The following is a 15,062-nucleotide window of genomic DNA, read 5'->3' on the forward strand; positions in this document are numbered from 1 at the left end:
CCAGGTCATCGCCCTGAATCCATCGCCCTGACGGCCGGGCGGGTGCGATATGTGTTGTGGAGCAGCATCCGTTTTCAGTTATGTCCAGTCAGCCCTCCTTTGAACCTGCCGTGTATTATTGCCCACGCCGATGGCAAGTCGGCCCCGTTTTATTGCCGAACTTGTCATAAGAAGCTTAACATCAGCGAAACAGAGCAGCCAACAGCACAGAGCAGCGACCTTGATACTAGGTACACAGCCTGCAACGCACATTTCCGATAGGAACCGAAGCCGAAGGAGCCGAAGGGATTTTTATCATTCCATTTGTTAGCCTATATCACTTGATTAGCGATATGCTAAATCCAAAAATTAACTACTTCACAGCATCGCGATGCGCAAAATAAGCGGTCTGGTTTACCTGATCCTCGTAGCGGCGTATTATACAATAATGTATAACGTGCCTTGTACTGTTTTAATATATTTGGACATCTTGCAAACGCTGCAAAGGCCACCGATATTGTACGAGCCGCTTCCGCCTCACTTCATCCCCTCACCGTCACGAAGACAAAAAGCATCCCATCAGAAACAAAAGGCGAATCGCTCCGCTTTGCTTGATTCCTAAGCTTGCCACAATCCCTTTCCGCTTGAAGATACACTCCGTTAACAACGCGCACTCCCGCTAACACAGCTCAGTTCTTCCGCTCACCTCCCGCTACTTCCATACCACGACCCTCACCACCACCACCTCACAACACTTCACCTCTCATCTGCAGAAGCGCTCACACCCCCTCAAATCCTGTACTCACGTACGACCCCTAAATGTACGTCGGGGGCACCTTTACATGTTTCCAATATAGTTCTATTTTACACGTCCTGCGGAGGAGGGGAGGGTCCAGTGCAAGGACACGAACGTACCCAGCTCAAGGTACGAAGCGCCATACACCTCCTCACAGCAGCCCAATCCTCTCACCAAAACTCCTCTCCTCATAAAGCATTACATCCTTTACCTTCCTCCCTCCCTCCCTTCCCTCGGTTCACTCGGTCGCGGTGATGCAGCGCAACAGCACTCCCGAATACTTGAAGCTCGCCTCCGTCTCGTCCAGGCAGTGCGCCCTCGCCTCATGGCTCCAGCCCTCTGCCATTACGTTGATGGTCTTGCGGACTCGCTCCAAGAGCTCGTTCACATCGCCAGCTGACCAACGGTAAAACTCCAGATTATGGCCGTCCAGCAGTACAGCTGCGACCTGAAGCCAGACGTCCGAATGGTGCCAAGAGGGGCGCGTAGAACCATGGGGCGTGGAACCATGGGGCATAGAACCATGGGGCGTAGAAAGCAACCAAATCAGCGGAGGGAGAGCCGTGTACAGGTGCAATATGGGAGAACAGGGGCCGCTTGTCCATGCGTGTGTTCGTGTCCTTGAGAATATCCGTACATGTGAAAATGCAAATAAAGGCAAACGAAAAAAAGGTTGGGAGTTGGATAGGAGGAAGTGATGTGTATATGTATCGGTCCCGCCACGCCCACGATCCGTACTTGCCCGCACAGCACTCGCGTGTACCCACCACCCTAGACCGCCGCCCATCAACACGGCGCCGCCATCCCTCCTGTCCCCCAACCCCGTCCCCCACCCCGCACATACATACCCCGGCACACAACACGCGCCCGCACCTTGTTCCCGATCATTCGGCCACCCGCGGTATGCGCAAAATAGAAGTTGTAGTAGTGGCAAATGAAGGCGGGGGGGTCCTCCGCCGCCAACTTCTCCAACAAGCGACAGTAGGTCAGACCTAAGGGGAAATGGGCGCATGGAGGCGGCGGAGGGGGAGGAGGAGGGATAGGAAGTGCGAAACCCCGCACCCCGGCGGGCGTCACGCGAGGTGGAGCCGGGGTGCGGCGGGTGGAGGGGGGCGGCGGGTGGAGGGGGGCTAGAAGATGGGGAACCATCAACACGGGCATGCACACGGCAAGTTTCCTGTCAGAATCCACGTATACATGCATACATACATACATAAATGCATATACAACTCTCCCTTTCTAAAGATTACGAGGCTCTCGACAACTCTCTCTGCCGTACGTCTTCCCATGCCGTACGTTACCTGGCCCATCCTGCTCCAGCTGCGGCGCCTTAAGGCCGTGCGTCTTCTCATACCAGGCGATGTCTTCAGAGAGACCTTGGGAACGTTCCAGACCTGTGTCTCGCAGCGCCGCGTCTGTTGTACGGCAAATGTTCAGTGGAGTAGTTGGTGGGTTACAGTCGCCGTTGAGCCCATACCATACCTAGGGGATGTTTTCCCCCGGCGTTTCTGGAAGTGTGGTGTGACACCGGGTTGTGTGTGTGTCATGTGCGGGCGTGCGCGTGCGCGTGTGTGGATGTCTGTGCATTCCGTGGAGGCGGACATTTGGGCAGGCAGTCGCGGGGAGCCGGTGTGTCACACACCCCTCCGGGGGCTGCGTTACCCGTCAAAGGCGGGCGCTGTGAGGTGCATACGAGCCCTGCGGGGGCCCTAAGGTCTAGCCGGAGGCTATCTGAAATAGGTCAGTATCAACTAAAACGATATGAAATGGGGAATTCTGGGGAATTAGGTGGGTCGTTCGTTTCGTGATGTGGGTTTTCCTTCCTTTATTGACATGCGCTCTGGCGCTGTCGACCAGCCGACAGGTGATGTGGGTCGCAGGGGGGGGGGAAGGGAGGGAGGGCGGAAGACGAATCACGAGCGAGTGAAGCTGCTGCCAGGGAGTGAGGGGGGAGGGGGAAGACACTCGACGTGTTCCATGACATGTGCTCAGCCCCTGAGCACATGACCTAGGTAGGTCGGCAAGCAGGGGAAATGAAGCGACTGAGCTTTGCTGGGTCAAGAACGTGTCGTGTATGTGCGCGTGGTTGGGGGGAAAATGCACATCATAGTGGGTTGGAGTACTTAGTGTCGGTTCCAACCCTACAGGGTTCCTGACCCTGCCGCGGCTCTCCAGAGCCAGAACCCCACTCACATTCATCGCTTTGCAGTACGAGGCGCTCAAAGGTGTCGTACACGGCCTTAGATTCCGTAAGAAAGCGCAGGTAGCCCGGAAGAGTGGGCGTCCACTGCATGCTCCAGCCGTCCGCACGCGCGCGTGTGTGTGTGTATGTGTGTGTTTGTGTTGGTAGGGGAGGTGTTTGAGGGTTGGGCGTGTGGGGATCAGAGGGGGAGAGAGCAGGAGAACGGCACACTGTGTTGCAGAACAAGATGTGGGATGTGGTCACAAGGGGATAATAGGAACTGGGTCCTGATTGGGAGATATGAAAGCCAGGTGGGCGTGGAGAAGCGCCAGGCTGGCAGGCGTGGAGATGGGCGTGAATGTTGTTGTACGCCGAAAGGTGCAAAAGTTGGTCTCAGGGTTGCGTCTCGGGGTGACGGTGGTGGCGGTCTTCGTGGCAATAGTGACATGATGATGGTAATGGCCTTGGTGGTACAAGTGGTAGTGATCATGACGATGATGTGGGGTGGAAAAGCCGCGCCCGCGTTGCGTTCGCGTTCCGAGAGCTTACCGGACCCTGCTGCTTCGGCACCTCCTTGCCGCCCTCCTTTGGTGCCTGCTCCTTTGTGTGCAACTTCATTGCGACCTTGCGCATCTCAGCGATGAATCCTACAGCGGCCGCGGAGATGACAACGTCGCCATCGAAAAGATGAAGAACGATGACAGTGCAACTGCGCGCGTACCCTTGTCCTTTTCAGTAAGTACCGCTGTGGGAGCTGGACCATGTCCATGGCCGTGACCGTGGCCGTGACACACGACGCGGACTGAACGTCGGGGTGCCTTGGCGTTCGGGGCAGCGCATCCCCGCGACTTTATACTTTGGATGCGTGAAGTTAACATCATTTTTGTCTTGATGTCAGGCTACAGGAATACAAGCAGTGTTTTGAGTCCAGTGCATAGAGTGGATGTCGCATTGGATGTGCCATTGGCCCAAGCTGCCGTGCATTTCTTGCCTGCCATAAACCACTGCACGTGGTCAAAAGTGAAGGTTCGTGGACAAAGTTCTGCTACTCGTATATTTGATTTTGATTTTCATCGGCCTCCGTTGCTAGACCGCCCTGAGCAAAGGTCTCCGTGCAAGTTCGAGAACGGTCTGCCAACGCGCCGCGCTAAAGCTAATACGATAACCCACGTACTCTATTTAGTCACGATTTGATTCTCAACATCATTCGGATGCGGGCGTAGTTCTCGCTTTCCGGAGCATCTGCCACTGGATTTAGAAGTCCAACGCTACAATGATTATTGCAGACGCACGCCTTTTGGTTTACGGACGTATATTCAGGCTTTATTTCATGGTCTTAGACGACGGATGTTTGTGTGCGGTCGAACGGAAACTCCTCGCAATAGAATACATTGGTACGTAGCTTGTGGGTGGCCATAGGGGGAGGCCACCGCAGCAAGAGCCACAACATCCCAAACACATTGTTACACTGCTTGTGGAGCTTGGACAAACCAACGTTGTTCGCGTGACACTGGCAATCCTGTTGACAGAGTGAGTTGGTCCGCTACTGCCTGTGCCACCAGACAGGCCCAGAAGTTATGACGGCGAGGGGATACACCTCCCACGGAACCTACTGGATAACGTCCACAACCTCACACTGCTGGCTGCGACATCCCGAGATAGGAACTTCCTAGTTTCATAGGCACCCCAACTTTGAGACGCCACGAAACATCTTTTTTCCATTTACTCTATACGTATGTGAGACCATAAACGATGGAAGATCCGTTGCAAAGTAGGAATAGCATCCCTGTTCCTACTTTGGGGTTCTTCCCCTAAAGGGGAACTTTAGCCGTACCTCAGGAGGTACTGGATGGTCTGCAGATCAGCATAGCCCGTCGCGTGTTTAATAAATAGGGTATGGCTTACCCGACGAGCCACAGGAAATGGCATACCGGTTGCTGATTTAACGGATAGATCTTTAAGAAGTCTGATATGGGCCCCTCCATCCCATCACCAACTAGACCTCGACACCAGGGGTAGGGGGTAACAGACTGAATGGAAGGCACCGGAGGTCGGCAAATCGGTTTCTATGGCTGCGGGAGGGCATAATATCGGTCAGTAAACCTAAAAAAATTCAAAGTCAAACACAGAGTTCAAATTCAGCGTGCTGCCCTACGGGCCGCAATAGAGGCTGCAAGCCACGTCTTTTGGCCAAGTCTTGGTCATTAGGGACCCGCAGCAGCCTTACGGGGCCTGATGCCGAATATCGGCTGCGGGTACTGTGGTACGGACCCGCAGGACCCACCTTATTTGCCGACCTCTGGAAGGCGCCATACCTGCTACGGATTTTTCACTGAGAGGCAACAATAGCCGCCTGCCGCCAATGCGCTGGGATATCAGGTAAGAGAGCGACAATGGCATTTAAACACTCATTCCACTTACGAAAGGTACAAAGGGATTGGAGCTAGTGGGGTCCATGGCTGGAGATATTGCTCCACTGGCTGATGCCACGCCCTGCGCATTGCCCTAGCACTGCTTGGTCCGGTGCGTGCATAAGCACCTCTAGAGCATCCCGCGCAAGAAGAACATCCCCCAACGTTTGCAGTGCCTTACAGCCCAGGAGTGCTTGGCAGATGTGAACAGACGGGTTGTGCTGTGGTTCATGCCTCTCTGGTAACGGAGTGTGACAGTAGTAAGCCTCGGTGCGATGTAACGCCGCCAGCCTAGTGCGCGTTATAACGGAAAACTTATTTCCGCGAGGGCTTTGCTAATATTTGATTGGATGTCGGGATGGATGCGCTCTAATGCGTTCCGCTGGACCATGGGCTGTTCCGACCCTCTCCGACTGTCCTTAATGTCTCCGAACATCCCAGTACCTGAGTCATCCCCGATATACTACATGGCCTTGCGTTAAAATTGTCGCCGCAAGATATGGCTCTGCGTTTGTATTGATGTACAGATCCCTGTCATCAAACGATTAGACGATGCTCCCTTTAGGTCAGAGGTGCGTTTCATAACATCTAAGACTGTACACAAGTTATGCGCTTTATCAAATAAATACTGCTCGAGAGTTTAGACGCCTTGCTTGCTGCATGGTGGACTGTACTGTTTAGAGGGCGGACTCGAATGGCGCATCTTCCTTTCACGCTTTCCTGGAATCATTACCAATTACTTCAAGATGAAAAATAACGCGCTGGAGAATTTACGTTCAGGCATGTTGTTGTAGTACTCTCTTACCCTTTCTTAACGTTACGCGCACAGCGTCCCTTCCTTAAGCTTTCGGCGGTGCCTCCCCTTTAAGGATTCGCAGTAGGTAGTTATTTAATAATGAGCATATATTAGTATTTCAATGCTTTTCGACTCAAGCTCTGGTCGGGGCAAGTGGGCACCCGTCTTACCATTACTTCACCCGCGTTGGCAACGCGAACTCCAGAACTGATGGGCGGTCGGAGCTCCAAGATAACAGTTACGCAATTAGGTGGCACCGACTTGCCGCCTACGGATGCGGCCATTCTTAAAGCTCTGGGTTCCGAATACGCCAACTCTAAGCAGCGTGCCTCCGGAAAAGTTGCTTGGGATTATCAGGAATACGCAGCTTGTAACAAAGATAGGGACAGTAACGACGTTATCCTCGTCGACCGAGAAAGTGCCGGGCAGCCTCACGAGATTTCGTCGACATCTGCAACTGGAAAGTCCCCAACAGCCCCGAGCGACAAGGCACAAGCTCAAGGTCAAGCGCAATTAGTAATTGTTGACAAAGCTTGCAAGCAAGAGGCGGGAGCCGTCGCAAACGTTTCGCCATCGGGCTCGCCAAGCCCGGAGCTGCCCGCAACCGGTACTAGTCGAACTGGCGGCAAGCAGAGCGACTCTCACACAAAATCGCCCTTACCTGCGTCAGGTTGCAACAGTCCGACAGCGGTTGCTAACCACAAGCAGAGACGACCACCAACTGGCAATCCAAAACACGTCAGAGAGAGCGCCAACGACAAGCACAACATGAACCATCCCTCTGGGCAGTCTCCAAAAGCAGTAGCAGCAGCAGCAGCAACAGTAGCAGCAGCTGGCACAGCAGCAGTAGCTGGAGCGGTAGCAGCCGCTGCCGCAGCTACAGCCGCCGCTGCCAATGGCGATACCCGGAACAGCGTAGTGGACCAGAATACCACCGCAAGGGGGAAAGAAAGCGCAGCGACGGCGGCGGCCCCACCGTCGAGCTCGGTGGCGGGAAGAGCAGACGCTGCAGCGGCGACACACGCGGGCGCGGCTGCCGCTGCATCCCCCAACAGCCCTTCAGCGGCGGCGGCGGCGGCGGCAGGGGGCCCCGTACAGTGGGTTATACGACCTGGCCCTCCCATTGAGAGCGCGTACAAGCTTGGCAAGGTGCTCGGACAAGGTAGCTTTGGTGTGGTAAGTGTGACAGTACCGGAACACGGCCGTCTTCCTGGGCCTGGCGGAAAATCGGGAATCGTCTTCCCTAGGTAACGGCAAAGCAGCAGCACGAGCAGCACGAGCGTGGCGGCGAACAGTGTATGAGATGTTGACTTGCAGAAGAGTTGTAATGGAGGCATTAAAATTATTTTATTCAGAAAGTAAGTAAAATTTGTGAATCAGGATTTGTACTTTATTCGGCTTTGATCGGAGTAAGGCCAGTTCCACATTTCCCCTTACAACTGGTAATCGAGATGTGCTACTCATCAGCTTTTGAATTATCAGCTTTTAATCATTTGCCCTTTGCCGTCAATTTGTTTGGGCGTAAGAGTGCCCTCGTCCAAGCATGTTTGTGGTGTTAGGCTTACCGCACACATGTACGAATACGCGCATGCAACCTACCCCTGGCTTGATCAAATTGAAGGTAACTTATCGCAAGTGACAAGATTATGATATAACGTCATACCTACTGATTGGAACGCGCCGTGCTCAGTCCTGGATAGTTGCCTTACTCAGTTGTGAGAGGGGGTCTCGTACCCAGTAGGAGAAGTGCCGTTCATAGAGGGTTTCAGCTGGAGTGCGACGCTTTTACAACTTGGGAATAAGCGCCTCCGAATTGAACAGCGTAATTTTCCTCCATCCGCGACATTTTCCCCAGAAAACAAGTTCCGGATGAGTTACGGAAAAAAACAATTGTGAAACATCCCAAGATCAGAGAAGCCCTCCAAGATGCATGTAAAATGCCTAAGATTTTTCATAACCTTTTTTATGTTCAAAAAACTTTTGTGATGATGTTTATGCCAGGTTCGCGCTGCCACTCATATCGCCACGGGCGCCGAAGTGGCCGTGAAGACTATCCGTAAGTCGCTTCTCAGAGCAGCTGACATCACCGCTCTGCGTCGAGAAGTCGAGATCTTGCACCACTTGGCTGGGCACCCGCACATCTCCCAGCTGCTTGGCGTGTACGAAGAGCCACGGCAACTGCATCTCGTATTGGAGCTGTACAAGGTATGTCGTGCAGTCTTACATCACGTGATCACTTTAATTAATGCCGTACCAATGCACTTACCAATGTCCACAGCATTTATAACCGCAGCACCAGGAGGAGCACCAGGAGCAGTAACAGGGCTTTTATTTCTGTGTGTGCGTATGTATGTGTGTGCTACACCACCTCCTGGAGTCACCGCGTTACCACCCCCAAAGGTGTAACCTAGGGGGGGGCATACACACACCTGGAGCCCGGATGAGGGGACCCAATGGACAGCTCAAGGCTATCCGCATCATGCAGATATATCGATATAAAGTATAAAGCGCACAACGGAAACTAGGTTGTGCGAAACTACGAAGTGCTAAGTGAACTATCCGGAATGTTATGCTGTAGCAGTCTGCTTGTTCATTTTATTTTATTTGATGCGATTTTATGTGTCTCCTCTTACCAGAACATTTCCTTAGACTGTATATATAGAGCCGGATTTTTTTTATGAATTTCCTTTTTTATGACGTCGGCACATTACCGAACCAGCCACACTCGTAATGCAACGACCCTCGACCCGTTCGCAGGGCGGGGATCTGTTCGACGCTATCATAGGTAGCGGCCGCCACTCCGAACGAACCGCCGCCGATGTCCTCCGTACGGTGCTCAAGGCCCTCGCCTACTGCCACAGTATGGGCGTGGCCCACCGAGTGAGTTACGGACGGCGGTTAGGAGTGGTTCGTTGCGGGTTAGAGACGGTTAGATTGGTTGGAAGATGGTTTGGGGTTAGCGAGCGGCTCTTGCAGTACGGAAGGAAATGCGTTTGGAAGGGGGGAAGGAAGGAGAAAGGGTTTTAGGGTTTTCGTGAGTGGTTGCCTTAGTTGCCGCTTAGGTGTCGTACAGACGGAGGGGTACCTGCGGGCAGGAAAAAAGCGTGTGCTTGATTCCTTGGGCGGGGGGAACCGGGTTACAGGGGGAGGGGGGAGCCGGGTTACCGCGTGCGGCTCTGCTTCTGTACGCTGTAACTTAGGCAAAAGCCGCAGCGGGAAACCCGTCGGTACTCTCTGACACTGAGAACTCGCCAAGTTACTCTTTCCGTCGCACTCTTGCGACTTAATCTTGCCCTGTACGGTCCCGCCGTACGCACCAACGACATTCAAGTGAGTTCGCTCTCGGCGAATACACTGAAAACCTTGGTTTCTTTCGTTTCACTGGAAAATCCTACAGTTTTATGGTTTGATGAAGGGAAGCAGAGCCTCCTGGGGGAGGATGGAGGGGAGGAAAGAGTTGAATGTTTTACCTGGGGCGGAAGAATACTTGGGGTCCATTTAAATGCTACCTGGACTACCCGGTGCAATGGGAATGTAGAAGCCTCACGACCCAGCTAAAAAAATAAAGTAAAAATAAAATATTCCAATAGGAATGGAGACAAGCTTATAGATACACCTCAAGTGCGCCCACCGTTGTCATCCCCCTCCTCGTCCTTCTCTTTAGCTTCCCTCGTCCGCTGCTTGCCTATGTCCTAAACAGGACATCAAGCCGGAAAACTTTATGCTAACCGCCGAGCTGCCAAAGGACTTCCAGGACAAGCAAGCACCGCCCCAGCCGCCTCAACCGCCGCCACAGCAGGCAACATCCGTTTCCTCCGGGTCCCGACAGATCCCCCGGGCAATGACTCTGGTCGGCATCGGCTCCAGGCTTAAATTGATTGACTTTGGATTGTCCACCTTTTGCACCGGTGAGAGTGCAGTGTCTGGCTGTCTGACAGCGAGAGTCTGTCTGTCTATCTGGCTGTCTGTCTGGCTGTCTGACTGGCTTGCTGCGTGGGTGGCTGGTTCTGGCTGGCTGGCCGTTGATCCTTACTGGGTATGCCACGGTGAGGTGTAGCTGGTGAGGTTGGCTGGTAACTAACTACCAACGGCGAACCTTCCGAAACCCCCTGCCGGCCGTTTTCATCCCCCCACTTCATCACCACGTTTCTCTCCGGGCTTTTTTTAACCGGGGAGGGGGGTACCGCTCGAGAAACCCTAAGACTTGTTCCCCCCCCCCCCCGCCGCCTGCCCTTAACCCCTAACTCTGCCGTACATCCTTAGATGACACGCCGTTGACCGACGTCGTGGGCACGTCGTACTACGTGGCCCCCGAGGTCTTGGAGGGCCGTTACAGCCTGCCTGCAGATGTATGGTCTGTCGGAGTTATCTTGCACATCATGCTCGTAGGTCCTTTTGGTGTGGACGGTGGGGGGGAAGGGGGGACAAGGTGAAGGGAGATGGGAGAAGGGGAGGAGGTAATCGATAAGGGGGAGGAGGGGGAAGGAACAGCAGCGGGGAAGAATGGCCGGAAGAAAGGAAAAGGAAGGTGGGAAACACGGGGGGGGTGATGTGGAGGATGTCTGACGATAGGGAGATAGGGAGGGCGAGGATGCACAGCAACCCGGGCAGGAAAAGAGCTTTTGTTTCAGAACTGGCAAAAGTGGTTGCATAGTTTTTCCCAACATATATTGGAAGAAGTAGGGTTGAGCGGCCTGTCGCAAAAGCTGCGCGATTAAAGTGCGCAGGTCAGCTCGTTTTTTTAAGCCTACTTTGGCAATCCAAACCGGACTTAGAACTTAGGGTTTTAGGATTTCATGAAATGGTTCTTCCCGACGACGAGGACAAGCAGGCACACGAACATCCTCATCAGTCTTATTACGTACGAACACCCCAATGGCATATAGCTCCTCAAAGCTCCAGACAAGGAAGGAGATTCCCTCTGGTATGTCACATGCCGTACTCTAGTACGAACAGACAACAACTTGGACTACCCCCCGCCCGTTTGTCATCCGCTTTTTCGCACATCGCCTGGCGCGCCGTCAAATAGACTGGCTATGCACCATTCGACGGCAGGGATGATCGGGAGATTCTTCGAGCCGTACGGAAGGTACGTTCCCTTTGTACGACATGGCACGGCACTGTTTTTTTCATCAATCACCATATTGCGTGATATTTTAACGCCCACCCACAACTGCCGCCACCGAACGGTCTACAGGGCAACCTGGACTTGACGAAAGATCCCGTTTGGAAAAGTATCAGCTCTGAAGCCATTGCCGTACTCATGGCCATGCTGGAACGCGATCCAAAAAAACGGTAGGTACGGCGGTGTCGTACAGTCGGGGTACCCGCGAGTGACAAACCATGTGCTTTTTCTCCTCGTGTGTGGTTTGTTTTTTGCTTTCCGAATTCCCCTTCCCCCCTTCGCCTCTCTTTTCCCCCTGAACCCCAGAGCCACTGCCGATCAGGTCCTTTCCATGCCATGGCTCGGCCGTACAGCCGATATTTGCGCGGCGCCCACCACACAGTTACCGGGCGTGGTCTCGGAGCGCATGCACCGGTTCGCGCGCATGAGCTCCTTCAAAAAGGAGGCGCGTCGAGTGGTGGCGGGCCTTATGCGGCCTGAGGAAGTCGCAGGGCTGGTGGCTCAGTTCCAAGGACTAGACGCGGATCGAGACGGCCGAATTAGCCTTGCGGAGCTGCGGGTACGGCATATGGTGAACTTTGCGGTTGAAGTGGTTGTTACCTGGTGGTTGGCGCCTGGGCAAAATATAAAATGCGCTTTGGTTGCTGCTACACAAAACATTTTTGGGTAATATAAAATCTCAATTAATTATATTTACACGCTTAAAACTTTATTAAATTTGACCCTAAAACAGCTTTTTATTATAATGGAAGCTGCCACAGAAATATAAATAACGACATTTAGGGCCACAGGCGCAACATATTGTGTGCTTGGGCAACGCCTCGGGACGAGTTCATATAAATTTCACAACGAATTACATTCTTTATGTTCCTCCATGTCGCTGTCATTATCTTGGGGATCCCCTGACCCGAAACCCTTTTTTTGGCTTTCAGGAGGGCCTTATTAGGCAATCCCTGCTGCGGGGGGAATTACCTGGGCCATCGCCGTTGGATGAAGAGCATCTACAGGAGCTGATGCGCAGGTACGGCATGTACGGCGGCGTGGAATACACGACGGAGGAAGGAGGGCAACCATGCGTTTATGTCTGTTCATAAAGAACGTGCGTTGCAAGCTTGTTGTAGTGGATAGCCTCACTGTTGCCTCATTTGGAAAAAAATGTTGCTGGTGCGTTTCCTGCACCATACTCCACCTCATCACTTCCAAAGAGCCAATATATCCACAAATCAGCATTCTTACCTTATCCTAGTCTTAAAGCCAAAGCATCTTCAGTCACGTTTCCATTTTTCGTATGTGACCCGGCAACCACGTCCAACCACACAGCAAGCGGCCGATATTTGCTTCGTAAAGGGGGATAAGAAAGCGCATGAATAAAAGAGGAAAGAGATGTAAAAAAATAGCTTAGCAGCTACCCGAAAACGTGTAAAGTACCTACTTTGTATTGTTTGTCAGATGCCTTAAGACCTGGCCGCCTAGGAGAGCCGGCTGCATGCTTTTTGATTAGTGGGCTGGTGTCAATCTATTCCCATCATACATAAAAAATGCCGCAATTAATATCAAGAACTATCCCTCAAGCTTTTTTCTCGCTCGCTTCATCTGCATGTAACCTCCGGCACCGGCGCCGGCACCATCTCGGTCAGATCCGATCTGAACGGTGACGGCCTTCTGGACGAGTCGGAGTTCCTAGGAGCGGCTCTGCCAGTCGCCGCGCTGGCAAGACAGCTGGCCCTGACGAAGCAAGCGGCAATTGCCGCGGCAGCAGCCGGGGGGGAGGGAGGTGTCCCGCGACCCACAACCAGCCTCAGCCAGCCGCCCAACGCCCTGGAGGCGGCGTTTAAGTACTTCGACACCGACGGGTCCGGGTTCATCACGGCAGGGGAGCTTCGTAAGGCCTTGGCAACGCATCACCCCTCTGGCAAAAGCGTTGACGTGGAGGTGGGTTTAAGGGTTTTATTAGGGTTTTATCAGTTTTTTTAAGGGTTTTATTATACTTTATTAGGGTTTTATCAGGGTTTTATTAGGGTTTTCTTATATTTTATTAGGGTTTTATCAGGGGTTCATTAGGGGTTTATTAGGGGTTTATTAGGGGTTTATTAGGGGTTTACTGCTGGTGCTGCTGGGGTGCTGAGACGATGGCGTCGATTACGTCCTGTCAAAATCCGGCCCGCTCAAATCTGACGCGGGGCTTCATTGAGGGGCAGCAGGAATGGGGGGCACAGCCCTGCCTGGAAGTTAGCTATATCATGACGCGGAGTGGTCATCCGAGAGGTTGTCCGTTAGCGATGGCAATGCAGACTCCTTGTCTCTAATCAAAATCCTTATCGCCTCGTGGATTACCAGCTCTTTTTGAGCAGTTTCAATTTATCTTAAAAGTTTTTCCAAAACTATTGGATAGCTGAAACTGTAGTTTTGGACTGTTCCTCTGTTCTACCGCTACTGCTTCCGCCTCTGTCGATGTAATTGCCCGGTCTGTTTGCCTGCATGTTTGTCTGCCTGCAGGCGGTACTCTCCCGTCACGACCGCGACGCCGACGGACGAATCAGCTACCCCGAGTTCGTGGATATGCTCGTACAGGACGTGGACGACGAAGGCGCTGACATGTACGACCACGCCGTACACGGCCGGCGGCAGCTGCAGCCGGTGCGACGCGGCGACGTCAAGGCGGCGGTGACCCCCGGCAGTGCCAGGATAATCTCTGGCAGCGGCGGCGATGACGGTGCGAGCCGTACGCTTCATGACAGTGCGCCAGCCTGGGACATCCGCGGGGTAGAGCCTGGCATCCCGATGCATACTACCGCCGCCGCCGCCGCCGCCGCGGGTAAGACCCCGTCCCCTGATGCGGGGGCCATTGCAGGTAGCTGTAGCTCAACGGCCGCCGCTCGGCTAACGAGCAGTCGGATGTCACCCCTGGAGTGGTCAGACGAGTGCGCAGGCGGTACGGATGATGAAGCTGTAGCGCCGGCGGCGGCGCCGGCGCCGGCGGTAGCAGCGGCACGTCAGGACACTGCGCCCGCATCTGGTAGCCGCAGCCGCATGCCGTCGCGCCTGTCGCAGCCGCAGCTACAGCCGTCGCTGCCGTCACAGCAGCAGCAGCGCCCTGGAGAAAATCGTGAGGCGCCCGCCAGCACCAGCACGCCGCAGGTTGCCCTCTGCGGCGGCAGCGGTGGTGCCAACCACCGAGCAACCGTCGGCGGTTACAACCCTTTCCCATCAGACGCAGGGGAATCTGGCAGCGGCGGCTTGTATCGCATGGCGGAGGTGCCTGACGTTTCCGATAATGACGGCGAACTGTACGGCGTCGTCGTCGGCGTCGGCAGTGGCGGCACTTCGCTGCCAGCTCAGCGGCCAACGCCGCGCGCACCGCCGCCGCCGAGGCTGCAGCTTCCAGTGCAGCCTCGCGCTGACGCTCGCGACCGGCGGCACTCCGCAGGCGGTACGGTGTACGACGTGCGAGCCCTCCTACCCACCGGCAGTCGCGGCAGCGGCAGCGGCAGCGGCGGCAGTCCACTAACTCATGCTGACATCCGCCCTTCTACACCTGTATCTCGCCTTCGTCCGGGCAACCGTGGATCAGCAAATCCAAGGGCATCTCTTGACATGACGCTCGGTTATAATTACAATGATCTTCAGGCAATTGCCAGGACCGCCATTGCCGCTGGCGGCGGCGGCGGCGGCGGCGTGGGCGTGGGCGTCGCCGCCGTCAGCCTGCCCGGCAGCCCTTCCACCGCCGCCGCCGTGGCGGCAGCGCAACGCTGTCATGGCCGGCCGGCTTACAC

The 15,062-nt window shown here is 54.3% G+C and overlaps 2 protein-coding genes across 2 annotated transcripts; one reads left to right on the forward strand and one right to left on the reverse strand.

Moving 5' to 3' along the window:
- Window positions 1-1,013: 1,013 nt before the first annotated feature.
- Window positions 1,014-3,838, reverse strand: VOLCADRAFT_92469 (uncharacterized protein; the record flags this gene model as incomplete). The annotated part of the gene is made up of 6 exons (XM_002951911.1): window positions 1,014-1,223; window positions 1,649-1,767; window positions 2,077-2,190; window positions 2,969-3,062; window positions 3,507-3,604; window positions 3,679-3,838. 6 exons carry the CDS (start codon window positions 3,836-3,838, stop codon window positions 1,014-1,016), a joined length of 795 nt encoding a protein of 264 aa, XP_002951957.1.
- A 3,397-nt stretch (window positions 3,839-7,235) lies between these two features.
- Window positions 7,236-13,854, forward strand: VOLCADRAFT_41333 (uncharacterized protein; the record flags this gene model as incomplete). Its single annotated transcript, XM_002951815.1, has 10 exons — window positions 7,236-7,340; window positions 8,166-8,369; window positions 8,922-9,044; window positions 9,994-10,072; window positions 10,428-10,549; window positions 11,194-11,253; window positions 11,362-11,459; window positions 11,596-11,848; window positions 12,967-13,221; window positions 13,786-13,854. Coding segments are annotated over 10 exons (1,368 nt in total), but the record flags the coding sequence as incomplete, so codon positions are not given.
- Window positions 13,855-15,062: the final 1,208 nt, after the last annotated feature.

The sequence above is a fragment of the Volvox carteri genome, assembly GCF_000143455.1.
Source record: "Volvox carteri f. nagariensis unplaced genomic scaffold VOLCAscaffold_26, whole genome shotgun sequence".
In the NCBI taxonomy this organism is placed as follows: Eukaryota; Viridiplantae; Chlorophyta; class Chlorophyceae; order Chlamydomonadales; family Volvocaceae; genus Volvox; species Volvox carteri.